We start from the raw sequence: 27,049 nt of genomic DNA, 5'->3' as shown, positions 1-27,049 counted from the left end.
GAGGAAGAAGCACACTGTTAGCCTCTTGTTACAAGTGAAAAGACAGGAGACACAGGAAGGATGCAGTTTCAGTCCTCATCTCTTTGCAGAATACGGTCCTTCAACTTCCAGTGCAGAATCAGCCCCATCCAGCTCTCTCAAGGTCATGTAGAACATCTGTAGGCAAGTTAAATAAAAAGGAAAAAAAACAGAGAAAGACTCTATGTTTCATGACTCTCAAGTTTTAACCGCAAGACTCAGAGAAAAAACAATCCCTCAAATATTTCCAGTTAGTCCTTAAAACCTCTAGACACCAATTACATAGTGCAGACTATGTCAACATTAATTCTCACCTATATTCATTTATTTGGTTTTCCTCCTTTCATGGAATCAGATTTAATTTTTTCTTAAGTAACAGATAAATTACCAGTGTCTATATTATCAGCACCCTATTAAGAGCAGGAATCCAGCTCGATGCCACTGGGACATTGTAACATTCCTATCTCATCAGCCATCAGACTAAGGTCTAGGGAGTGAAATTTATCAAATGCCATTGTACAGTGTATCTGGAAGGATGATAAACATGATTAAAATTCATTTCACCAACACAATTGCTCATATGTATTTGATGTCCTTTTCCTTGGAATGGTTAGACAAATTGCACAGTTCCCTAAAATGAAATTCACTCTTGGATTTTATACAACGTGCCCTGATAATACAAATCAATATTTTGACAAAACACATTTTTGCCTGAAGATGAAGTATAATGTGTGATGAAATACATTTAAGTGCTTTATAATTTATCCTGAGAGCACAATGCATTTGACCAAATGTCATACATCATTCCATAGAAAACTAGGGGGAATATATAATCTCTACTCCTTTAAGAAGCAACTGCCTTGAGAGGGCGCGCAATTAAACACTTAACATTCAGAAAACATTTCAAATAAAGGATCTGTGTGCAACCTCTGACAGATATTTGTTCTACACAATTTAACTGCAAGATCACAGGGTGTTTTGCTGAAATGCACTATCATGTTCTCTAATTCCTTTCATTTTTAAGACAGAGTATATTATCTTCTGTGTATTAACTTGCTTTTGCCATGGACTCCATAAAGCTTGTTTACACATACATATATAAGGTGAGTGTAAGTATGGTATAAGGGGACCCAAAAAAACCCCAAAAGTTTCTGTGGACTTTTCACGTGCTGTGTGACTCTTACCCAACATCTGTAATGAATGAGATGTTTTCCTCTGGAATTGCCATGTCCTAGACCCATTTGGCTATTCATCCTCCAAGAGCTCTCCCCTATGGAGCCCATAGGGAGCAAAAATTTCACAGGCAGCAGTGGCATAGACAGAAAGGTAAAAGCTGGTAACTTAACACATGCCAGTTCCTAAATCCAGTGCTGCACAAAGCCATCAAGAACGTTCAGGAGCCAAATTATTTCATTTCACAGGGGTGTACAACAATCTATGGGTCTTAGTGTGTCATGGCATCAGGTATTATCTGATGGTAAGACAAATACATGAGTAGGGATTTAACCTTTGACTGAAATACGAACCAGATGAGGTAGCACTTAATGAGAAGACTGTCACTCACCAGTCAAGACTCACCAATACAAGAAATAAAACAAGCCATGTATTTTCATAGAATTATAGAATGGTTTGAGTTGGAAGGGACCTTAAAGTTCATCCAGTTCCAACCCCTTGCCACAGGCAGGGACACCTTCCACTAGACCAGGTTGCTCCAAGCCCCCCATCCAGCCTGGCCTTAAACACTGCCACGGATAGGGCAGCCACAGCTTCTCTGGGCACCCTGTGCCAGCGCCTCAGCACCCTCACAGGGAAGAACTTCTGCCTAAGAGCTCATCTCAGTCTCCCCTCTGTCAGGTTAAAGCCATTCCCCTTGTCCTGTCACTACAGGCTTTTGTTCAAAGCCCCTCTCCAGATTTTTCGTTGGCCCCTTTGGGTATTGGAAGACTGTTATAAGTTCTCCCCGGTGCCTTCTCTTCTCTAGCTCCAGAGCAGAGCTGCTCCCAGCCCTCACAGCATCTCTGTGGCCACCTTTGGAGTCACTCCAACAGCTCCATGTCTCTCTTGTGTTGTGGGCCCCAGAGCTGGACTTACTTTTTTGCTTATTAAGGTTTGCTCCATGTAATAATATGTCTTACTGCATTCTCATTTACTGCTCTCTTGACCAAAACAGCCTGGCCTTTAGACTTTACAAGGAGTTTATCAGAATTCAAGACCCAAGTGTCCATACCGTGACCATTACACATGAATTGTTTTCACCGAGGCCAAGACACGAGCATGTTCAGGCAGTACACAAAGATCTGTTGCTAAAACATTTCCCACTCAAAATGCAGTTGTTCTCCAGTTAGGAAGTAATCACTGAAAAGCAAAACCCTACGGACGACACACTGAGTTTTACGTTCACAGAAGGTTAATATATTTTCCATCCACAGCAGAACTGTTTGTAATTTATAGGCAAAAATTCAGCCCTGGTGTAAGCAAGTGCAATTCTTATTGATCTCAATAGGAGATGCACTGATTTATAGCAGGGCTGGTTTGGCACCACATCTGCTTAGCGCTAGAATGAACAGTATTACAAGGCAGGGCATAAGTGCAGTACACGTCAAAAGCTTTTGCATGTGAAGATTAAAATAACCTGTCTCCACAATAGCAACTCTTTTGGGCTCGAGAACACAACATGTGCCAATATGATTGCATAACGCTTTGCATGTCTCAGGGTTCGCTACTCTGAATAGTTCCATCCTGAATGGCTGCTTAATATCTCTGGTACAGTTACTGTATAGATCCTCTATCTAGCAGCAGCTGCAGAGCTCTGCTCAATAGATGAGCCCTGTATTCACTCTCAAAAGCACAAGCCTGTAGGAGAGACTGAGGCAGAGCTTCACGTGAAGAGCCCTGTGGCTTACGCTGGTTTGGTTTAAAGAAAAACACATTTTTTACACACTTGGTTTCTATTTGTTCGAAACAGTTTTGTAGCCTAATAAAAAGACCTATAGTTTCATAAAAGGAAGTTAACTGGTTGCCTTTGGGCAGTAGGAGACTTTTTTATTTGTTACTGGGTTACTTTAAGGGCATTAACCACAGAGCCCACGAGCTCTGTTATAGAACTGATTTGATTTAGTTTGCTTTATTTTGGTTTTAATTACATTGTGTTCTATTAAAAAAAATTAAAAACCCCTAAACAAGCAATCGTCAGTGTGAAAATACTGGATCTGGGGACTTTTGAATTACACTGCTTGTGGCCTGGCTTGTAAACCATCACATTGTCCACTGCCTGTTTGCCTCCTGGCTGGCAGCAAACTTACCCAGCAGGTTCACAGTGCTGGTATTCCTGGTCAAGCTCTCCTTCCAGCAGCAGGAAGGGATCTAACTTACCAATGCACTTACACCTTGCAACAGAAAGAAATCTAGCAGCCTGATCTCACCTTCCAGCCCTCAGACCAAAGGGGAAGGCAATCTGTCTCACCTTGTGTTTCGGCAGGGGGACAGGAAGGGAAGCAACCTGTCCACTATTGCCTTCCCACTGATAACATACAGACCTCAGGACGGCCATAACTTACCCAGTTAGCCACAGCGCCAGCCAGCCTCAAAATACACTCTAAAGACTTATCTGGACCGGATGATCGCAGCACACAGCACAAGGAAATACATATGTAAATATGTTTACATTACTGCCTTCTTCAAGACAGCACGAACAAGCCACTGTTTATAAGCATAAACATTGGCAGCCATCATTCACCTCATAGGTATGATAAAGGATAACAACTATATTGAAAGCTTAACTTCCAGGAACCTAGCCTATTCCTTCCTTTTTTTGATTCAACTTTTCCATATAATGTATACTATCTCAATAAATCCACTTCAAAGTTATGACTAGAGTGACTATTCAATGTTGAGTTGTATTAATTCAACTGTACATCAAGGGACAAATTAAGATGAGGACATAGTCCAGATAAGTACACTAACAGCCTTGGGAAAAGATATGAAAAGCTGAATGCTTTGCTCAAACACATAACCTATAAGAACACGAAGAGATGGAAGAAAGGGCAAAGTCACTCAGGGTCTCTATAACAGGCAGTTCAGCCACTGAATCCACAGTCATGGATCTTTTTGCTCCTGCCTAATACCATGCATTTTTGGTGCTACCTTCTCAAATCCTGTCGTACCAGGCAGTGTCACTGTCACATCTTCTCCCAGAAGCATTCAAGGAAGCTGAAAGGATTTAGTTCCTAAGCAAAACTCAGGCTTGTGAGTCACACTGGAGTTGAGTTTGGAGGAACGCTGGAGTAATGTGGGAGAACTGTGCGAATCCTGGAGCTATTCTCAGCTATACCTTGATGTTTTCAAAACAAAAGCATTTTGAAGACTGGATTTTATCCTGGACTATGGGAGGCAGTGGAAAGGGTCAGAAAGGACAGAAGAGAGTCATCTTAAATAAGAAATTGAGGATATGTTTGCCTTAGTTTTGGCTGCCTTTTTTAAAAGACGGGTTCTTTCAGCTAAGTAAAGGGGCAGAAGGCACATGAAACTCATACCCAAAATCTGAGACCCCATCAAGTGAACAAGCTACTAGAAGGCAGATTATCCTTGATATTTCCATGGGGAAAAGAAGGGACAGAGGATTCTTAGTTGGTTTCCAGAGGGATGGACCCCAAACCTACTCTAATTTGTCCAGTATACCCAGGATGATAGAACAAGCAGTAAACTCTAGAGATCTGCAAATGAATAGCAGCTGAGCACCAAAATCTCAGCAGCAGGAAATTTATGCAACTAAAGCAATCAGCTCCTCTGGACATTTGGGGCTGTTATGGGTCGGTTAAAAACTGAGCACCTAAGACATTACAAAAAGCACACACAGTATCTGAAAAGGTCATTTGGGCTTCAGTATGCTGCAGGTTAGTCTTGCTCAGAGCGAAGTACTCATCATGTGGATCTGAGCGAAACTGCTGTTATACTAAAGGACCTGCTCCTTGTCCTGTCAAAGACAGGAGCAAACCTCACTGGCTTCAGTCAAGCAAGAGCAAGGTTGATAGCTGCAGGCTTCCTTAAAGCATAGGAAGGTTTTGCTGTGAGTGAAAATCAGGACACGCTGTACGATACACTGAGCATGGGACAAAAAGGGGGTTTGCTTTGCAGAGCAATGGAAGACTTTCTTTTATAGGGAACCAAGTTCCATATCTGATGCGTCCAGTCAGAGTTTTAAGAAAACTCTCACACATGCATGTCAGCTATTGAATGATATTGTTTAAGGGTAGAAACTGTGAGCTGTTAGTCTTTAAAGACTAGGCAGACAGGCAAGAAATTCCACCCAGTGATTTATAAGCAGGTGGAAGAGAAAGTGGAAACTTCTGTGAATCTTGGTCGTGATCCAGTTCAGAGCCTTATTTTGATGGAGGGCTCCCTCTTCTGGGCTTGGATTGAAGCAGATTTCCTACAGTCCAAACCAGTTGTTTTTTTCCAGTCCAACTGAAAGATGTTTTCAACTAGAAAACCAACCAGGGTGACAGCCTCTGTGTGCTCTCATGGCCAAACAGTCCCTCCCATGCTGCATATGCTGAGGGATCTGGGCTTCGGGCAGCACATCCAACTGCACCTGCCCCACAGACCTGGTACGGATGCCACCAAGTTTCTAGTTTTAAATGTGAATATTTAAGTTAATAGATGTTGCAAGCACATCGGTGAGGGTTTGCTCTAGCTCGTGATTCCTTTTCTTTGCTTACTAAATACAAGGTTTGGAGAGTAGCATCAGTAAGAAATAGCCTCAGTGGTGATAATTCCTGGGAACTCTACTTCTGGACAAGAATGCCTTCAAGTTAAGCAGCTCAAGAAGAAAAATATCTATTTGGCTGGAAGTTCTCCAGTGACATGAAAAATAACCTTTTAGTCTCTTATACAAATCAAAATAGACTTACATGAAAAATCCTCCCTAATCTGTGGGGAATTTTCTCCCCCATAGGAATTCCTTCTGCAAACAGACACTTCCTGAATAGCAGGTGGGACTGCTAGAAACTGAAACTGCAGCTTTGAGTCATTTACATTTTTAAACGAGAACAACCTGCCTCAGTGAAGATTACCCTTTAATACAGCCAGAGGTTTATACCCCAGAGCAAATGCATCCATAAGGCTATGCTACAGATGGCTATCGTCGCCAGAGGGGAATTCATTATTTCAGAATAGGATAGGAATGCAAGCACAAGTCAGAGTTTTGCTGAAAATTAAACAGTGGTAATAATAATACATAGTGCTTTGTGGCCTGAAAAAGAGTCACATCTCTCTGGTTTTAGAGAATGGATGCAACTGTGCATTTTGTTTAAATGGAGTAATAATCCAATTTGAAGTAAATAGCTTACATTTAGCAATGAGGATGTGACAAAAGCTGTACACCCCTTTAGCGGAGAATCATACACTGTTCTTCCAGATATAGGCAGGCTTTTGCCTCCTAACTTTGCTGCTGCCCACAAAACAGCATTCACCCAGTCCAACTATTTCATGGCTTTTCTTCCCCCCTGCAGATTAGCAAATAGCAATCATAGAATCAACCAGGTTGCAAAAGACCTTTAAGATCATCAAGTCCAACCTTTACCCCAGCACTGCCAAGGCCGCCACTAACTTGTGTCACTGAGAACCTTGTCTACACGGTGTGTGAACACTTCCAGGGATGGTGACTCCAGCACTGCTCTGGGCAGCCTGTTCCAATGCCTTAGCACCCTTTGGGGAAGGAATTGTTCCTAGTACCCAGTCTGAACCTCCCCTGGTGCAGCTTCAGGCTGTTTCCTCTTGTCCTTGTTCCTTGGGAGCAGAGACGAGCCCCCTCCTGGCTCCATCCTCCTGTCAGGCAGTTGTAGGGAGCGATAAGGTTTCCCCTGAGCCTTCTCTTCTCCAGGCTCTAAAGACCCAGAGTTCCCTCAGCATTTGAAGAGATGAGGTGTGTAAAAAGTACAAGTTACAACAAGCGAGCTGCTTAATGCCAAGCAGCAGACTGGATGGAAAGCCCAGAACAGAGCATGGGCTTCTTGGGAACAAGCTCAGTGCTCTCTGCAGAGACACAACAGTCACAGAAGACATCCACAGGAACACAGCTACTTCAAGCTTGTGCAGAAATTGATGTTTGGGGTAAGAGGTCCCCATGGTTTCCAGTACTGCAAAAAATACAGCCAAGAACAATAAGCAGAATTCCTAACTTCCAACTAATGTCATCACTGTTAATACAAATGTTTTTCCCTTCTGCTGAACTGGACAGCTATAACTTTGGAAGGAATTGCCCTGTAGGTTTGGGGAGGTTGGGGTAGTACTGTATGTTTTTTTAATTGCTATTGTCATAGTAATGCAGAAGGAGAAGAGTTGTGCTGTATTCCAAATTCCTATTACTTAGCTTTGCTAGGAGAAAGATCACAACAAATTCGAGCAGTGTTGTAAGAACATGGCTCTTGATTCTGAGAGAATAATTAAACAAATTAAAACCACTACTGTTTTCTTACTACTGTGCTGCAAATGAAGAAGTTCCCCACAACTGGCCAACGCCCCATCCCTGGCAGTGCTCAAAGCCAGGTTGGACAGAGTCTTGGGCAACCTGGTCTAGTATGAGGTGTCCCTGCCCATGGCAGGGGGTTGGAACCAGATGGTCCTTTCCAACCCAAACCGTTCTGTGATGCTGTGTTGGCTTCAGTATTCATTTGTTCTACAAATCTGTTGAAAATGTCTGGAGTTTCACATTTCCCCCGGTACTTCAGAGAGAGGAAAGAGGGATTCATCATTTCCCAGCACAGGCAGGATTCACAGGGTTTTAAGCATGTCAAGTAATTGATGCTGCCCTAAAAAAAGGTAGAAATCAGGGAAACGCACAAACTACACCCCACCTCTGAGTGCAAGCTACAGCTAGCTACGGTACTTAGCTCCTAATCCTTTGTTGCTAACAAAGCAGAACAGATGCAGCCAAGTTTGAACCCAAGTGTCAGGGCTGAGCCATGACACATTGACTCATCGTGTTACCTAAAGTATCATCCTTATAAACAGCTTTAGACTGTCTTTTATGTGCATCTGACCAAGTGTAATGGAGAGTCAGTAGAGCCAACGCAAACAGCACGGTCTTCCATTAAAGCAATCACATACCCAGATGCCAAACCCAGCACTCTGAGACTCATGCGAACCTGAGAGTCCCTGGGGAATTTGGGGTTGATGAGAAATACATATAAATATTATAATGTGTGACAGATAGAATCTTGCTTCAATATTTGCCGCTTTATTTAAAAGGAAAGGTACCTATTTTGTTCAGCCCCACAGTCTGCAAGTTACAAGATAAAAGGAGCTCTCAGCAGGAGCAAACTGCAAAACGTATTTGAAAATAAATTCGTAATGACAACTGGCATTAAAGAATTTATTTTCAAATACACTTCGCAGCCTGTTCATGCTGAGGGGTGCTTTTATCTTCTGAACTGGATGCTGCTGGGCTGAGCAGAGAGGAAGAGTTTCCTCTTAACTCTTTCGATACCACACAAACAGCAGAATCCATCAAGATTTTCTGATCAAGGAATTCTACCTGCGTTTAGGCAAACATTGCATTACAGGGGCTCGGTTTCTAGTCCCAGGAGAAGCAGCAGATAAGCACAGCTCTCCTAACCGACCATCTGACACTGACTTTTAAGTCAAACAGTATTTCTTTCTTAATATAGTCTCTTAACACCTTTTCTCCACAGACTGCTGTGCTAACAGTGCCTTTTGGGTTAGCCACAAATTACAACAGCTTTACCTACTGAGTAGCAAGCACACTGTAGGACCAGAATTTCCCATCTCCCAGGTGGGAGTCAGCCTCTTGCATTACAAATAGCTCTTTTGTTGACAAGAGAAAGGCAAGCTCTGCCCCCATTCCTGGCATCCGGTCTGCTTTGTGTGCCTCATTCAGTTGCTTTTAACGTCAGAAGATAAAGCCAGATCGACACTGAACAGTGTAGTCCATCCTCTACACCTCCACCTTGCTGCAGTCATTACTATCCTTTCCCTTTGGGCATTCACACAGCTGCACAGTGAGCCAGGATGGAAAACAAATCCAGCAGAAATCAACCTTTTTGTTCTGAATCCTTCCTCAGCAAAGTAGTTCCCCTGGCTTGTCTGACTGCATGGCCAGATAAATGTCACAGAGGTAAAAGTTAGAGGCTGGGAACAATAAGTCATGAGTAGGGATCTGCCAGAGACCTACTCAAAGTGTGTGAATTCATGTTGGATTTAAGAAGTGCGTAAACACGGACTAAAATACAAGCATAATAGAAGCTTCAATATCAGATTCTCAGAGCAAAAAGACAGTTGGGATGTGGAGAAAAACACATTACCTGGAAGTATGAACCACCTGGAGGCTGCTCCACAGAGCAAACCTGCCCATTATTTTCATTCCTGGCCTCCCGCTGTTCAATAGGGAAACAAAGGTAACCAAAGAACAAGAAGGGCCCTTCAGAGAGACAGACCTTTTCAATGTCACTGGAGTTGAGATCAGGCTGTAAAACGTAATCCTGCCTCTGTGAAAACTCCATTTCTCTTCCTCTGTGGGCAGAACGAGGATAAAGGGAGATCATCGGAGTACAGGACATAAGTAATACAAATTACAGGAGGAAGAAAGTCTACAACATTCATTTTTGCCCAGATTGCTCTGTCTCAGGGAGGGGGCAGGTGGGGGGGAAGCCAGAAGATGTATTTGCATCCAAATTTTTGCTCCCAGTTATCCCCCATCAGATCACATACTCCCTTTCATACACCTATTGTGTCTCATCTTAAAAAGCATTTGTTCTTTGTTCACTATTCCCCTCTGAAGGCTTTGCAAAATTGTCTTCCTTTCCCAGTCTAAATGTACATAAAGCCTTTTGTCCATGTATCAACACCTAAAGCAGCTCTTCAACAGTGGCATTTACCCCCTTGACATGTTCATGAGTGGCAGAACAGGTCACCTCCTGCCTTGTATTTGTTCGGCTGAACAAGCCAACCTCTTCTAGTCCCTTATCACAAGACAAACTCTTCAAGCCTGTGATTTACCTATTGCCTTAGCATGGCCTTTCTGGTAAACATCCCAAAATGATGGTCATTGACTTCTTTACTGAAACATCCCTCCTCTCCCTAAGTGAAAAAAAACTTTCTTGGAATTCAGTACAAATCAGGGCAGTGATCTGAAGATGGATGACCTGTATCTCACCAGAATATCCTGATGAGAAGGTCATTCACTCATGTGCCAATAGTGGCAGAACAACTCTGTTCTTCCAAAGGGCTCACTATGGATGGACAAGGTTTCACAAAACATGTATTGAATATGTGTGAGCTATCCCTGACTTTAAACATCCTTCAAACCCATCCAGTCCTGCATACACAAAGATAAACAGCACATACTAAAACTACAGACTGAGCAGGATCCATGGATATCCAAGTCCACATCTAAAAGAATAATCAAGATGCTAAAGAAAACTCTTGCTTGATCCAACAGCTGCTGTGCTAACGTGCTGTTGATATGGAAAACATGATGTTATCAAGTTGGAGAAAAGGCAATTACCAAAAAGGTGTTCAAAAGAACCAAAAATGCTGGATGAACCCAATTTACCGGTGTGATATTTACTTTAAGAGAAGCATTCTAGAAGGGGAGGAAGATTACTGCTTTGCTCACTAAGATTAAAAAAGGGAGGAAATAGGAGCTATTCTCACAGCTGCTCTTACTGAGGTTGATAACACGGCTTCCACTAGCTTTAGTAATGCTGATTCCTAAATTAGGGAAAACAATTCCTAACAGAGCATACTTTCCTGATACAAGAAAGGTCCTTCTGTACACAAAATCTACGACTTTATTATGCTACTCACAAGCCATTTTTAAAGCATACAGTGTATTTCTGAGCAACATTTCTGCTATTCCTCTCATGAGTGCGGCTGCTATTCCTACAGGCAGTGTTGCTGTAGCTGTATTAATATTGCCAGCACTAGGGGGGTCATAAAAAAACCCCAAAGATATGAAGAGAATCTTGAAACATTTTGAACAACTGACAGAAGAAAACAACATCATTTTGCAGCTTTCACATTCGACTGAGCCGTGCACTCCATGGCTCCTGCGGGAGAGCTGAAGTGCCCTGGCTAAGCACTCTCCCGTTCTCTCGCAACCCGCAGGAACTAGGGTACTACAGTGAACACCCCTTACAGAGCAGGTGAGCTCTGCTATCTGTGCCACTATGGCACATGCTTTTTCATAGATCCTTCCCTACATGAAGCACTCCGTTTCAGAAAGGCTCCCAAAGCTGGTGGGGAAGCCATGACATTATGGGGTCAAATATGCTGCTCGGTAAGCCAGAGACCTCAAGGGTTGAGTAGGGTCACATTATCTCTGAGTAAGCATTTTGCCCTTTGGCAGAAAGCTGAGAGACTGAAGTTTTACAGATAAGAAAATACTTTTATCCACTCCGTCCTGGCAAAGGTCAGGTGAGCTCCTTCCATCCTGAAGGGGGACTAAGGCTGTCTTACGGAACAGTGGCAAACATACAAACAGTGGCAGGAGAAACAGATACAGACAGATCTGAAGGACATGATGCTGTTGAGAGATGAAAGGACATGGAAGAAAAATACAAAGTGGAGCATGGAAATTATCATGTTGATAAAAGCAGGAAAAATACCCAAGCCTTCATCTCTTACTAAGCATTCTACCAAATCCTTGCATCAACTAATCCCATTTGCCTGCCTTTCCCCAGCAGAATATCACTACAAACTGCACATCCATTTTCATAGAATCCCAGACTGGTTTGGGTTGGAAAGGACCCTAAAGCTCACCCAGTTCCAACCCCCTGCCATGGGCAGGGACACCTTCCACTACAGCAGGTTGCTCCAAGCCCCATCCAAACTGGCCTTGAACACTGCCAGGGATGGGGCAGCCATAAATTATATAACACATTGGACTTCAGAGAGAAAAAAATAAGTGGTTAAGTCCCAGGTAGTGCTGAAAGTCAGGCCTGAATCACAAAATGTGATTTCAAACAGTTATATTTAGAGCTTTTGATACCTAACTCAGCCTATGCATAGCTGCATGAAAAACATCCTGACTGCATTTTTTCCCCATCTTCACCAGAGAAGGTCAAGATGTGCCTCATTAACAAACCAAACCAACAAAAATCATTCATTCCATGAAGCCAGCTGGAACACTGAGCACTAAGTACAGTCCACAAAACTCTTCCTTCTGTGGAATGTGACTGTGAAGAAACAGAATCTCTGACTTTTTCTCCCAAGCTAATCCCTGTGAAAAGGAAGAAAACTCTTTGCAAAATACAAATAAAGTACCAGAAGGGACACTACCACAGATCCTTTTCCCCGAGCATAAATACTTATATCTGACATAACATGCCTTAGGGCACCTAGAACCCTCAGCTCACAACAGAAGAATGAAGTAGTCTCAGCATCCTTCACCCTTCCAGAAAATCTGGTCCTTGCTGCTAACAAAAAAATAGCTTGTTTTCCAAACAGGAGTTTCTGTCTTGTCTTGTGCAATCTGATTTCACAGGTCTCCAGCACTGAGTCTACTTCTGTAAATTAAACTATTTCCCAATTGATCACCTTTGATAAGACTGCAAAGCTAAGAATTGTTCTGCCTAAAAAGATTCTGCAGCTACATTAAGTTTTAAGTGTTCTGCAGCTATTTCAGACACCCAAATTAGGATCCACAGCTTTCCCTGCTACACTAGTCCAACAAAGGATACTAGTCAATATGTTTAACATAACCCAGTCCAACCAAGGATCCACCAAGCCTAGTGCTCTGTTTGCAAAGGTGGCCATAAGCTGGTGCCCAGAGAAAAGTAAGAATTTACAAGTCTTTATACTATATGCACATAAAACACAAATAATATGTCAATCTCCAACTAATACTCTCTCACCTTCCATCTATTTATGAAGGTTACAAAAGCCAGGCTTGCCTGTGGTAGTCAGAGGAAGGATGAGAGAGAAGAGGCGCAAGTTGAAACAAGGAAAGGTCAGATTGAATATAAGGAAACACCTTTTCACCATGAGGACTATCAAGCATCGGAGCAGGTTGCCCAGAGAGGCTGTGCAGGCTCTGTCCCTTTAGGCTTTCAAAACCAGACTGAATAAAGCTCTGACTAAACTGGTGTGAGCTAGGTGTGACCCTGCTTTCTGTGAGATATTGGACTACAGACCTCACGAGACCTGTTTCAGGCTGAATTATGCTATGATCCTATGCTTCATCTGAGGATCACACAGGCTGAGTGTTGCTTCCATGCATTTAGTTACCATCAGTTTTACTCTTACCTGCAGTCTTCTCTTGAGCCTGTGTGAACTTCTGGCAACTAGCTCCTGCATCATCTGACAATGTCCCTTGCTTTGATCCTAGCTCCACTGAACTTCATTTCATCACCCTGGCTTGCTTTGACCTGAAAGAAATGTAACAACCATCAGCTGGGGAGGAAAGAAATTAAACTTTTAGAACTATTTTAGTATCCTTTATCACAGTATTCTTAGTTCATGAAAACACTTTTAATAAATACCTTGCACTACACACCCCAATTTGGAGGTGAGGGAGGCTACACATCACAGCTTGCTTCAGTTACTTGCTATCAAAACCTCTTAGCATTGTGCCTGCTTGCACAGCACACACCTTTGGAATACCAGCATTGGATTGTTAAAACGCAGAAGAAGCTTTCACCTCCAGGCACTGCACAGGCACAGAAGTGTAAGAAGGAAGAACTGCCTGTCTCACACCTACTGGAGTTCCAGGTGAGAGTCTCCATATCAATCAAGGCACCTAGACTAAACGGGTACAGAGAAAGAAAGAAGTCCCTTCACAGAGATGGCATAAACCAGTATCATCACAACCTATCCTACCCCAGGGATTAGCAGTTTCAGTCACTACCAGGTTTCTGTCAGGTATCCTCTAAAACTCTAATGCAGTTAAGGCAGAGTTCACTTTTCCTCCTGACTAAAGATGTTCTGTGGACACTTGCACAGCTTCTGCACACGAGTGAGCTGAACACGGCTTATCGACAGGTTGTACAAATATCTCTGGTGTGCTGCCACCTCCTGCATTTTCATGGTGAGACCAATCATCTTCCACCACCCCACAGAGGAAGTGATGATTCATCTCCATAGTATTAAAGTCATATTTGCTTCTCCCTAGGAGTCCAATATCAATACATAACCTAGACAATTGAGAGTCAAGAGACCACAAGGCTAAAAGGAGCCATTTGATAATAATACCTAGAGGTTTTTTAATCCATCAGGTTTTTTAATACCACTCAGCTCCCTCATAGTCCCTGATTTCTACCTAAATCATTTGTTTTGTTTCGGCATCAAGCCAGTCTCTGGTTATGCCTCTGCCCATGCCATCAATGACTGCTTTAAGACCTTGCATTCTCCTCTTCCCCCCCAGTAAAACTACAAACCATAAGTCACTCTTCTAGCCTTCTTTTTAATAAAATACACAAATCTGGCATCTGAAAAGATTTCTCCAGTCCTAGAGAGGGGTTTTTTCCACCAATAAACATTTATTTCTTTACCCTCTCTAGCTTAGTTACATTCTATAATGGATGTTAACATCTGGACTGAGGGCCGCATTCAGGAACTTGGGGAAGGAAAGAGCTGTTTCCCAGGATGCAGCCTCCATTGCTTCAGTATGGCTTTTATTCCTTTAACCTGTACATGTAACTTGCCTCATTGGCTGGGATCTATTGAAAACACCGTAGCTAAATGCAATAAACCTGTAACACACCTCTGTCCTCACCATTACTTATTCTTCATGAATCTTCATTTTTTAGTTCTTTCAGCAATGTTAACTGTTTACTTGCAGATCACTGAAGATGTTGAATAGTGACAGGGTCTATACTAATTCTAAACAAAACCAGAAAACCCAAGCCACACAAAATCCCAGACAGTGAGAACTCCTACTCAAAACTTATACCTTCATCACTGCTCTTTGAGATTTCTCCTTAACAACTCTAAACCGCAGTGAAAAACAAGTGAATGTAACTCTGTCTCCAGAAAGCTAACCTGCAACCCTGCTTTAAAATGCTTAAATTCACCTACATTTGTTAGAAACAAACAATGACACAAACAGAAGAGATCTGGGAAGAGCAAGATGGGCCACTCTGCCCAGTGAGCCTCGTGAGAAGGGAAGATGAATGCTTCAGAAACAAACTTGAGATCCACTGAGGAAGTAACATTACAATTCCTCTTTCCTTACACAGTAATAACTCAGCGGTCTAGTGTGAGGCATCCCTGCCCATGGAGAGGGACTGGAACTAGATAATCTTAAGGTCCTTTCCAACCCAAATCATTCTGTGATTCCATGATTCTGTGTTTGCTCTTTTTTCACAACTGGCAGACCCACCACCTCATGAAAACAACTGTGTGTTAGAAAAACACTTTCAAGAGTGAAAAACAAGAGTTCTTAGTCTATACTGAGGAATGTTGCTCATTGCAGATAGCAATGTTTCTGTTTCACAGGTTTCTGACCTGTGCATCATGCTGTTACCTCTTACAAGGGAGTCAGCGCCAAATTCTTCCATTCACATTTGAAAAAAACAGAAAAGATGTTACACATCAACCTTCAATTGAAACTAGAAACACAGGAAAAGCCCTCTGTAGCAGCCACGTATCTGTAGGTGTTTGTGGGCATCAGTTTTCCTTTTTCACCTCAAGAAAAAAAGAAACCCCTTCTGTTGCACCATAAAAAGCTTGATTAGAGGAATAATGCCTCAGGCAAACCCTAGAGGTAAAAGCAACTTGAAAGAAACACTGTGCTGAAAACCTAAGTTGATGCAGTATTAAACAAGTGAAATCAGGGAAATGGGGGGTGGGTGGAGGAATCCTGAGAGCCAGATTCTGAATTCCTTTACGTTGACTTGACATTAGCCCAATTCTGCTAATTATTGCAGGATGGCTACTTATAGCAATTACACCACTCAATCATATGAATGTAACATACAGAACCAGGCCCACAGTTCTGTTTTCATCACAGAGGCAAACACACAGACCTGAGGTCCACTGCTCCCCTGGCAGACCCCAAAACCTAACTAAGACAGTTACATTTGCCACAACCTGAGAGTCTCTTGCCATGACTCAGTTCCCTGGTTAGTGGTGATGGGGAAGGTCATGGGGAGCTGCATCCATGCAAACAAAGCATCTTTTCTGCATCAGAAACAGCCCTTGAAACAAGGATTGTGTTTTGCTGATTAAACCACACAAAGCAGCTGGCTCCCCTCTGGAGGATTTCTCCAGTTCTGTCCAAGCCTTTCAAATGCATCACTTTGGGGCTGAGATACTGCCTATCACAGGCTGGATACACGCATGCACAAGCGCACAAGTTTCCAACAGTGACAAAGGAAGGCTTCCCAACAAAATGCTCATCCAGCCTCAGACCAAAACATCCCAGCTCTTTCACACTGTTATTTCCTTACAACACAGAAGCCAGATGCATAGTTTTTAGTCGCACCTCACCTTTCACCTATTGCTGCGAGGCATGTTCAATTTGGCAAGTGTCATATCAAAGGATTTTTGAAGATCCTTATTCAAAACCAACAGGATCAATTGCCCTGAGCAACCAGCACTGCCAGAGGCACACAATGACACTACTATCTATGTTACCATAGTCTGAGGCCACCACTTCCCCACCTCTCTGCCCCTAAATGTCCTTTACTGCTTGAGGTAAAGGTTATCTCACCCTGTAGCAAGGGGCAGGAACTGACTGATTACAGTCCCTGAGAGGTAGGCCCTAAATTCATTTTGAGAATGTAATTTGGATGCTGTTTTCGCAACCTATTCTTCTCAAGAAGGTGCACAGAGGTAGGAGCTTGCCTTTAAATAGCCAAGGCTTTCTGTCTGCTGTGTACTTCAAGCTTTGCTCCAAACGCTCGTGCTTAACGTGGTGTTTAGGCAGCCATGCTGAAGAAGATGACAATCCTTTCAGCACTGCTGGCACTGATTCTGGTTGATCTGCTAAAGGCACAAGGTGAGTCAAAAGACATACTGGCAAATCAATCTTGGTAACTTGAAATAAGATTCATATTCTAAAGTGTAATTATTACCAGATTTATTCCCCCCCTTCCCCAAACTCCTACTTGGTCTTTCTGATCCATGAAAGCAACTATGTACATGCTTAGACAGCCCTTGAAGTAACTTGGCTTTTCAAACCATCCTCCTCATCCATGTAAATTCCTTCCATTTTATTTGTAGGTACCCCTGTTACACCTGTGCTTGAGGCAACGAGTGTGGAGCAAAGCAGAGATCCCAGCATACAACCAAGCACAGAGCTACCCCTGGACTACAGCAGAGACCCATACAAGGAGGAAGGCACAGAGCAAGTTGGGAACAATGGAGTACAAGAAGGTGAACAGGCCACTTGGGAGCTGAGCGGAGAGCCAAGTACTGAACCTACCCCTGAGCCAAGCGTGGACCCAAGCAAAGAACCAACCCAGGAGTCAACCACCGAAATACCTGGTAAGACACATTTTGGTTTTGATTGTTCTTGTTATTGTTATCTCTATTTTGTTACTCCAGTGCTCTTACCTGTCCTGCAAAATGCTGCTTTTCATTGTAGTCTATTTCTGGCAGGGTATCTGGCATGCCAAAGATCTACTACCTTCTGCTCCTCTCCTCCTTCCTAAACCATAAATAAATTGCTAGTAACAGGGAGGAAGGTGAGACTCCTTAAGATGAATCGTGCTATTATTGCTGAGTTCATTTGACAGCTGTATGTGTGTGAAGAAAGGAGGTTGCACTTCCCCTCTCCATGAAAAGAGGTTTCTGTTGTGGATATAGCTAATGCTGGCTTGTAATGTGCATTCCTAATGTAGGGGAAAAGCAATCAACCAAGCAAAACCAAACAGAAACCAAACCCAGATTTATATGGTAGAGTTTCATTGTTATAAAGGCTGTGGTCTGCCTGAGTGACATTTCACCCTGGTGACCCTCATCTCTGTAAAGATAGGCTAAATTATCCCCTACAAAAGAAAAAACCTGAAGAGAAGTCAGAAATGCAGTGACTGCAAAGCAGCAGAGGGTCTGTCCTATCATCCATCCATCCATATGTAGTAAGGAGGTTTGTGTGATACATTACCCTTTCTCCCTTAGAGCTATGAGCAACTTCTCCACAGCTTACAACAGGACACAGGGCATGGAAGGGGATACTTTTCCCCGATCCTCACCCATTCCTGTCATGCTTTTTGTCTGGCTAGCAAGACAATCTAACACTGACTTAATCTTCCATATTCTTTCACTCCTGTTCACATCAGCTGCCTCATTTTTTGAGAGCATTTTCCCTTGAACACATTTCCTTTGAAAAGTTTCTCCCACATGCCTCAACAGCATTGAGGGCTATATCTGTGCTAAGAAAACTGCAAATTATAGTATTATGTCTAGGATGGTTTCAGAAAACAGCCCCCAAAATTAACCAGCATTACTACCACCAACATAACTATGAAGCACTATGGTAGTTTACAGCAAGCCCAGGGAAATCCATCACCTTCACTACTGCTACCACTAGAGCAGTGTTGAGACCTCAGATGCTTCAGGAAATGGATGTGATGAACCTCGGCAAAAAAACACTGTCAAGCACCCATGCTACTCACTCTTCTAGCCCCTTGTTTTTGGTACATACCAAAACTGCTGTGCCCTGGTGTGCTTCTCATCCCACAGTGAGCTGCTTTATCATGCACTCAGCCTCATTATCAGGTACTGTTAATTCTTTTAGGTTTCTTTTTTAGGTTGGGGTTGTTGGTTGTGTTATTTTGGCTTTTGGGGTTTTTGGTACATTTTTCTGAGTGAGGAATGTCTTATGTAAGGCATTGTAAGTGAAGATCTTTAAAATGGACAGAAGAAGCTTCTGAACAATGAAGGCATGAGTGTGTGTGTGTTTAATTCTTTACAATAGTTTCAGTAGGAACAATGTTAATTTCTATGATGCTCATAGGGAACAATGTGCACGGCCCCACCGTCACAGTTCCAAGCAGCTCTGTTGTAGTGTTACATTCACTCTCTTTGTTTTCACTCTAGAATAATCTACCACATTAAATCTCAGTGGAAAAGAAACAGCCACACGTACCTACAGAGTTGGTTTCACCACACAAGAACACCCAGGTGGTGCCTACAGCAAGCTGGATGGTGGAGCAGTTCCTAAAGCTACAGCTTGCAGGAAAACTGTAACCACAGCCTTCCAGTCAAGAACCCTGTCTAGTTCATGCTTACTGTACAAGGTTGATTAGCTAACAGGTAACCTGTGCTGCTTTGCTTTCAGAATAGCCTGAAATAAAGAATGTCATTGCAACTACATGCTTTGTCATTATCGTAAAACCTCCACTTGAACAAAGAAAGACTTTCAGGTTTGTTTTTTTTTCCTAGGTCTTTTCTCAAACTTACCTAAACTAACTGATGATTGTGGTTTTTTGGTGTATTACTGTTGTGACCAAACCTACATTCAGTTTTCAGGACCTAGGAACTGGGTTGTGGAAGTATTTCCAGACAGGCTCCAGATGACTTCAGCAGACTGCTTTAAGCTGCTGAAGGCATCATCAGGTAAGGGGGACAAGTCTGAAACACAAACCACTATTTAGCCATTAAGCTACCAAAGAATAATACTTCTACACAGCTGTTGGCTGCAACACCCAAAACTCCCTCTGGGCATCTTCACAGCTTGCAGGTACAATGACAAAGTCATTGATCTGCAAATTTTGTCAGCCAGAACAACAGTAAGTAAAGGATATACACAGCTGTGTCCAGAAATAAGTTTGCCTTTGACAAAAGAGTAGAAGGCAAATTAGAAACATGAATGTATTAACAACTTACCTATTTATTTCTCATATAATATCCAAGCACTTTCCACTGCCTGGCATCAACTGCAGCACTCCTGGTTTGGCATTCTTACTGTTGGAGCAAAAAGAGCAGGCTGAGTGCTGCACAGAACAGAATGCTGGCTCTCCTCAAAGACTGTAGGACCATACAGAGATAATGTAAAGTAAATTAAAAGTGCCAGAAGAACTATTCCTCCAAAACAATTTAGGAATCCACCTTTGCCAAGGACACTGAAAATCCCAAACAAAATCCATAGCAGCAAGTGAGACATCTCTGTATCCTTGAGTGCCTCCTATAGTGTAGACAAAGCGGTGATGTGATACTGGAAGAAAAGATAAGCAGCCTCGGATTTCTATGGTTATCAAGTTAATTTCAAACATAATTTGGTATCTTCTAATTACTCATTTCTCAAATCATAAATAAGTGCGACATCTAGTCCCCCGATTGTGAAATGAAGTACAATCTAAACACACAAAGCCAGAACACCAGCTGATATATAGAGATCACCAATATCTTGGAAGGCAACACAAAGACCACCAAATATTACAACTAAAACACATTACACAATTTCTAGAGTTTCATATTCCTGTAAAATTGCTCATATGATTGGTAAACTGGTAAAAGAAAGAAAATGGATTCAGTAACAAATACTGTGCTGGGCAAAAGACTGGTAATGAAGAAAATCACCACACGATGGCTCCAGAGACATAGGCTTTTAAACAGAGCTGAAGTAGAATGAAGCAGTTGTTTCCCATTACTCATTCAAACCCTCATCAGGGTAGGAAGGTTGCAAGCAAATTAAAAGTAACTTAAAGGATTAGTTCTTAAAAGGTCATAATGAATTACCATGCATAACTGCACTGTTACCATGCATTTAGCTTTGGGTATATCCTGTTAGATCGTAAAACACATTAACCAGTGATATATAGTAAGCTGTTTGTTGGGACCCCAGCTTTTAAAGCTCTGAGTTGCAAACAAAAAGAACAACCCTCTCAGGCTGTTTATAAATTATGCACCAGAAATAGTAACATGTACCTTCTTTTAGGACTTTGGTATCAAACAGAAACAGTTTTGAAACACAGTGTTCTTTTTTCTTCCCTTCTCCCACACCTGATGCAGAGGAAAGACATCACAGAAGTCTCCACAGTAAGAATTCCCATGGCAGAAACAAAAGGCACCTTTCCTTTCAGCTCTTTATAGTACTGGGACATTTTGTGAGCATCTGTTTGTGCTCTGGTGAATACATCACCCCATGATAAAGCATTGTCTCCCTAAGCTCCTGTTTGATGAAGCCTAAACTGTAATCACTAAGGCAGACAGCCACCATGTTATCTATGTAATTGCATTGCTCTGGTCCTCCTTTCCCTTCAGAACTTCCAGGAAAATTAATGGATCCAGTGGGGTATGTGTACCGCCATGAGGTTTCATTACACCGTGTTAAGACTGTAGGAAACAGCTACATGTTTTGTTAGAACAACTCACCAAGGGAGAACTATGAAACTGGCAGGTAGAAGACTGGATGTTGAAGCAGCAAATAACAAAATCCAGTTCCAGTCATCTTAACTAAACCCCATGAACTACCTCAGTGACCAGCAGAAATGAGGTGCAAGTAAAGAACAGACTGGCCTCTGCATTGTTAGGAGTTACAGGTAAAGATATGCAGCACTTGGATACTGGTGACAACTCCTAACAGGTTACTCTACAGGCATAGTGCTGTCAGAGCAAGAGTCATACTGACAAAAGTACACTGTTGCTCCTTGGAGTCAAGATTACTCAGCGGCAAAAGGTATGCAGAGTGGCTTTGCTGGCATGCCAGTATCTTTACACCAGTGCTGGAGAATACCAGAGCACTGGAGACAGAAAGAAACATGTTTAGACTCTGGCTAAGGGCAGCATTGCCCGAATGGAAGAAATTTACAGTGTAGTGGCAAGAGGCAAGGGAATGTTCTTTGCCTGAATTATAAGCTGCATAATAACGCTATCTTATTGAACAACAGCCTGGCAAATATTCAGTGAGTATCTCTTTCACTGACCTGATAAAATGTATAGATCGGGACCAAGAATTCACTCTGGCATCTCAATATTTTCCGCTAAGAACCTGATGCAATTTCATACCAAACAGCAACTCCTGTCATTACTGCATACAGAAACACATTAGAAAGACTTCTCAAAATGCAACTCTCTCCTGGAAAAAAAAAAAAAAAAAAGTCAAATAAGGAATTGTTTAGTCTGCATGTTGAGTAAAACCAGCAAAAAACACCAGTGAAAAAGCTTCTCCCTACTACAGAGCAAACTAGCATTTAACAACATGTCCCATAAACCTCCTCCTCTGTCACACCAACACTGAAGGACCTCAGTGAGGCTTTGTTTCAGGTAAACCTCAAACAACAAAGTCAAATTTGAGTTCACCATGAGTTCTCAGCAGGGAGCTCATTAGTACCAGAACCCACCTGGGTCCTGGCTCAGTTTAGGAGCATTCTGTTAGCTCAAAGCCTCAAGCTGAGTTTTGCACCCAGCAAGACTTTGCATTTGGCAAAAGGGAAGTGGATTTGCCTCCTTGATCTGTTACCACTGGATGTCCAATTCAGCCCAAGACTCACAATATATTAGGTGCCAATAAACTCCAATTTCAACTGATTTTTAGGGGAATTTCAAAGCTGCTGCCTGATTCAGTCTAACATGGTACACATACAGAGGCTCCTTTCAGGAAAGGACGACTTAAGTTGGTTTCTATTCGCAGACACTAGTCATGAATTCATGAAACAACATACACCCAAAAAGGCATAATTCTGTACACAAAGTACCCTTGAATCAACAAGGAATTCAGTCAGATGAACGAAGGATTTAAGTTCCACATAACCCAAGTCTGAAGTCCACCTAAGGCATTGAATTTAATCCCCCTGAAAAGGACAAAATTGACAAGGGCACAACAACTGTGCTTTAACTGAACTTTTTAATAGGGATGGATACAATATACTGTAAATCAGTTAACAATTTTCACTGAAATCTTATTACCTTAGCAAATAAATTAATAGTCAGCTGAACAAAATATCCCCCAAGGGCTGAGTAAAGATACTGCAAATTCCTTGAGGAGCCCTTCCACTGCTACAGTCACTGCTTTCACTGACACACACCCAAAAATGTATTGCTAGGATTCTTGTTTCCCCAAATGCCTCCCCTGCAGCATTCCAATGACTCATTCAATGACTTATAGTCCATCACCAGGTGGGCAGCTCTTTGGTAAAGGTGTGGCAACAGATTCTTTGCTTTCTGTCAATGCCCGTGGCTGATGGACAAAAACACTGAACCTGACACCTTGGTTAGCTGCTGCCCTCACAAAACCGCTATTTGCAGTCATGGTGATGGCTTTTAAAGTGTCTCCTGTCCCAAAAATGGTTAGAGAACGGCTATTGATTTTTGAACTAGCCACTAGTCCTAAGGCACGGTCAGATGGCTGATCTCGCACCACTTGAATTCTTTTCACAAGCATTGCGGCTCGTTCTTTCTCCCCAGGTCCTCCCAGCGTTTCCAAGATGGACTGAAAATCTCTGACAGCAGACTCGCAGGCAAAGAGCTCCTTCCCCTCCATGAACTCCTCCAGCTGAGGCAGGACTCTCTCCCTCCTTTCCTGAGCCGCTTGCTCCGTCAGCACTTTCTCTTTGAAGATGAAGTTGCAGCCACCATAGCTCAGAGCAGAGACATAGGTTATTAAGGTAGTGATGTCCAAGTTAACTCTATTGCACACATTTACTTTAATCTGGGTAGGAAAAGCAACTCTGGCCACTAAATTCTCCCGGTCTACTCTGGTCACCTGTAGGAGTTCAGGGCCTTCTTCATCCGATTCACTGGTGCTAAGGTGCTGGTTTTCTGTAGATGGCTCTGCCAGTGAGTTCACAGCTACAATGTCTCCTCGCACAGATATTCCCATCTCCTTGAGCCGCTCTGCCATAGGACTGGACACGCTGTTGTAGAAGGCAAAGATTATGTGGGGATTGCTGTACTCCACTGGCTGTTGATGGCTTGCTTGCAAGAAGTCCTCCGCCTGCTCAATGATGCTTTTGTCACCATACTGGCCTCTCCCCAGCCAGATGTTATGCAGAGCCTCAGCCTTACGACCGATGGCCTTCACCCACGTGTGACCTCCGTTTGCAACAACATCCACCACCAGCGTCTGCTTGTCTCCAAACCTGTCCTCATAAGCAAAGACATGGAGGACACTGACAACATCCTCCAGGTTCTCTGCTGACTGAATAACGGCCTGGAGATGGGTGAGGTTTGTACTTTGCAGATGGGATTCTTTAATGGCCACCTTCCCTGCTTCTACCTTGTGTAAGAAGTTTAGCTCAGCCTTCAGTTTGCTGCACAGTTTTGCTCCACCTTCTATTCTCCTTTTCTGGGACCTGGAAAGGGCTTCTGCTCTTTTGATCAATTCTTTGGCAACAGCAATTCTTTCACAAAGCAGCGACTGCACAGACATGTTGGAAACATTATTCCTATCAAATGAAAGCAAAAGAGAAGATTGTTATCACATAGCCAAGTATAAAGACAGTCAAAAGAGATCTTTGAAACAGTATACACTGAAGCTTTGTAGTAGATTTAGCACAACAGCAACCAGTACTGTAAAGCACAAGCAGCAGGAACCTCAGCGCAAGTCTCACCAAAGAGTTTTAATTCCTTTCCTTTGCCTCTGGGGATCCAACCTACAGCCTCAGATGATTTTAGGTCTCAGCATGGGAGAACAGCAGCACTCAAGTTGACCCCACCACCACCTCACAAGTTGGTGGATTTCCTGCTCCATGCAAGCCCTTCTCTGAGCTAGTCACTTAAAGCTCATTTGCAATAGTTGCCATCCAGAGCAAAATGAGAACTCCTGCTACTGCCATATGCAAACCTCCCTCTTCATCACAGTTACCATTAAAATGTAAAAGCCACCCACCATGCTTACAGACATATATAAAACCCATCAAGTCTGGCTCCCAGTAAGTATTTTAACACAGAGGAAGCCCATTGTATTTTACAGTCATGAGTTGCACAGCTCTGTCCTCTCCAGCTTCCAACTTACAGCGTATAACTTAATGAATACCTAACCACATCCTGGTAAAGTCTCAACATTACACAGACGGGCTACAGGTTATAATTCTAGAGCCAGAAGGACCTAGAAATGTCTATGTTTTGTAGTTCTACTAGAGATTTACTATGCTGCATCTCCTTAAGTTTATTCCTTCACATTCATATTACTTTAGTACATCTCCCAAGGTATGACAGCAGTTATTTAACTGAATTGGGGCTGGCTTTAAAAAGACATACGATTCAATATCACGGCAAACAACACTATTTTTTATGGAGGGCAGTAAATATCCACTATAAATAGTGAAATTACTTGATTCAACTCCCAACTATAAACACATGCTCCTATAATTCTTACCTAAACTGCATGCTGAAGCAATCTGGCATTAAAGAGCAAGAAAAGGCAGCTTTAGGCTGTGCCAGCACAACTGCAAGGCCAGGCTGAAAGCAGTCGAAATCACCCTCACGTTATGCACAAGGTCGAGTACAGCCACAATTAACTGCTTCTGGCCCAGTCAATATCCAGCATCACCAAACTCTCCCCCTTCTTCTCAGCCAAAAAGCCCAATGTCTTCCAACCTGACCCACTGACTCTCTTCAGGGCTAGAGGAGGCCAGCGACACCAGCCCTCCCCAACAAAGTCCTCACCCTCACAAGTTTATTCTGACACACAAAGCAGTGAGTAAAACCTCGCATTTACCACTCTGGCCCCTCTCACCACAGCACCTCCTACAGACATAGAAAGGCATCGGGATGAAGCTTACTCCCAGCTTTCCAGTGAGGGTCAGCCCAAAACCCAACTACTCTCGCAGCAAAACTTCGAGGCAGCCTCAGAACCACCCACAACACCTCAGAAACGGAACTACTCTTAAAATGAGGTGGAAAAACCCTAAACCCCTCACAAACGCGCACACTTACTGACACAGGAGCGTACCACCCCCTCGCAGCCTCCTCCCGCCGCGCATGCACACACAAGGAAGAACGCACTCCCCGCCATCCCCACGCCCGCCATTTGAGGGCGCCCCTCGGGGCCCTCCTGCCCTCAACGGCCGCGGAGGCATCGCCATGTCCCTCTCCCTTCCCTTGAGGGGCCCGCACCGCCCCTCAGCACGGAGCTGCCGCAACCACCGCCTCTCCCGCCCTCCGCCGTTACGTGCAGCGGAGCCGGTGAGGTGGCGGCGCCATGTTGGCTGAGGGCACGGTGCCCTCAGCGCCTGTCGGCAGCGAGCCTGCGCCGCGGCCCCTTGTTTCGCCCTGTGCCGGCACCCCGTCCCCGGCAGAGCGGGCGGTGGCACTCGTGTCATTGCTCCGCAGTGACTATCGGTGCACAGCAAGCCTCTCCCTCCCCGCAGCCCGTACTCACAGCCCGGCAGCACCAGCCCTCGCCCCGGCAGCGGCAAGAGGCTGCGCGGCTCGGCCCGGCGCAGCACCTCCCCCGGGCCGCCGGGCGGGGACAGGCGCCGCATCCGCCACGGCAGGCCTCCGGCCTTCTGCGCTTGGCTCTGGTTCCCGGCATGCTGGCCGTCGTCTGATAGATACACATTTTATCCTGGAAAGCCTTTGTTCGAGGAGCAAAGCCATTGCATGAGGTCAGAGACGTGTCAGCCTTGAGGCTTTAAGTGTAGCGGGGAAGAAACAGCCGTGGCTCCGTGCATGTCATGTCGCTGAATCTAAACTGTCAAAGCCGAGCCTTATTGAACCATTTAGTGCTAAATGTGAGCAAGTGTCCTCCATGCTTGCCCAGAGCTGAAGGCTACTTCAAAGCAGTAATCCCTGCCGTGGGCTCCAGCCTCTCTCCGTGCTGCAGCAATGCTCCAAACGAGCATCAGATTTGCTTTCTCTCCACCTACGGATCGCTGGCTCCTACGATGAGTGATGGTTTTTAGTTGTCTAAATGGTTTCACAAGATCTGCAAAGCAAGAGTAAGCCAAAACAAGTTGTAAACAGCTCACTGCACCTCATTGTATATCACACTGAAACCTACTTACAGTAGGTTCATCACCTCATGAAATGGTGATGGTCAGATCCAGATCCTAATAGTTAAATTATGCCAAAGGAAATTCACAACCCCAAGTTCCTTGGAGCTGATCATCTTCCAGGACATGCAGATCAATGTTACCTACTTTAAGCGACCACTCTTCTTTCACATGATTGCATTAGGAACAAGATA

The 27,049-nt window shown here is 43.5% G+C and overlaps 1 protein-coding gene across 5 annotated transcripts; it reads right to left on the bottom strand.

The window, feature by feature from the left end:
- LOC308217256 (UPF0415 protein C7orf25 homolog) lies at positions 1 to 27,049 on the bottom strand. 5 transcript variants are annotated; one of them, XR_013956215.1, is made up of 6 exons: positions 26,243 to 27,049; positions 23,128 to 24,305; positions 21,846 to 21,997; positions 19,807 to 19,884; positions 13,282 to 13,403; positions 1 to 156 (listed from the first exon to the last, which is right to left on the bottom strand). XR_013956215.1 is itself a non-coding variant. In XM_080610242.1 (3 exons), exons 1-3 carry the CDS (start codon positions 26,458 to 26,460, stop codon positions 21,903 to 21,905), a joined length of 1,491 nt encoding a protein of 496 aa, XP_080466368.1. In that variant the 5' UTR covers positions 26,461 to 27,049; the 3' UTR covers positions 21,408 to 21,902. The 5 variants fall into 5 exon arrangements, 3 of the variants coding, with proteins under 3 accessions (XP_080466368.1, XP_080466367.1, XP_080466369.1); XR_013956216.1 differs by lacking the exons at positions 1 to 156; positions 13,282 to 13,403; positions 19,807 to 19,884 and having other exon boundaries at positions 21,407 to 21,997; positions 22,828 to 24,305; XM_080610242.1 differs by lacking the exons at positions 1 to 156; positions 13,282 to 13,403; positions 19,807 to 19,884 and having other exon boundaries at positions 21,408 to 21,997.

The sequence above is a fragment of the Psittacula echo genome (genome assembly GCF_963264785.1).
Source record: "Psittacula echo genome assembly, chromosome: 2".
NCBI lineage: Eukaryota > Metazoa > Chordata > Aves > Psittaciformes > Psittacidae > Psittacula > Psittacula echo.
The sequence above is the reverse complement of the archived record's forward strand: the minus strand, read 5'-3'. Positions and strand labels throughout refer to the sequence as shown.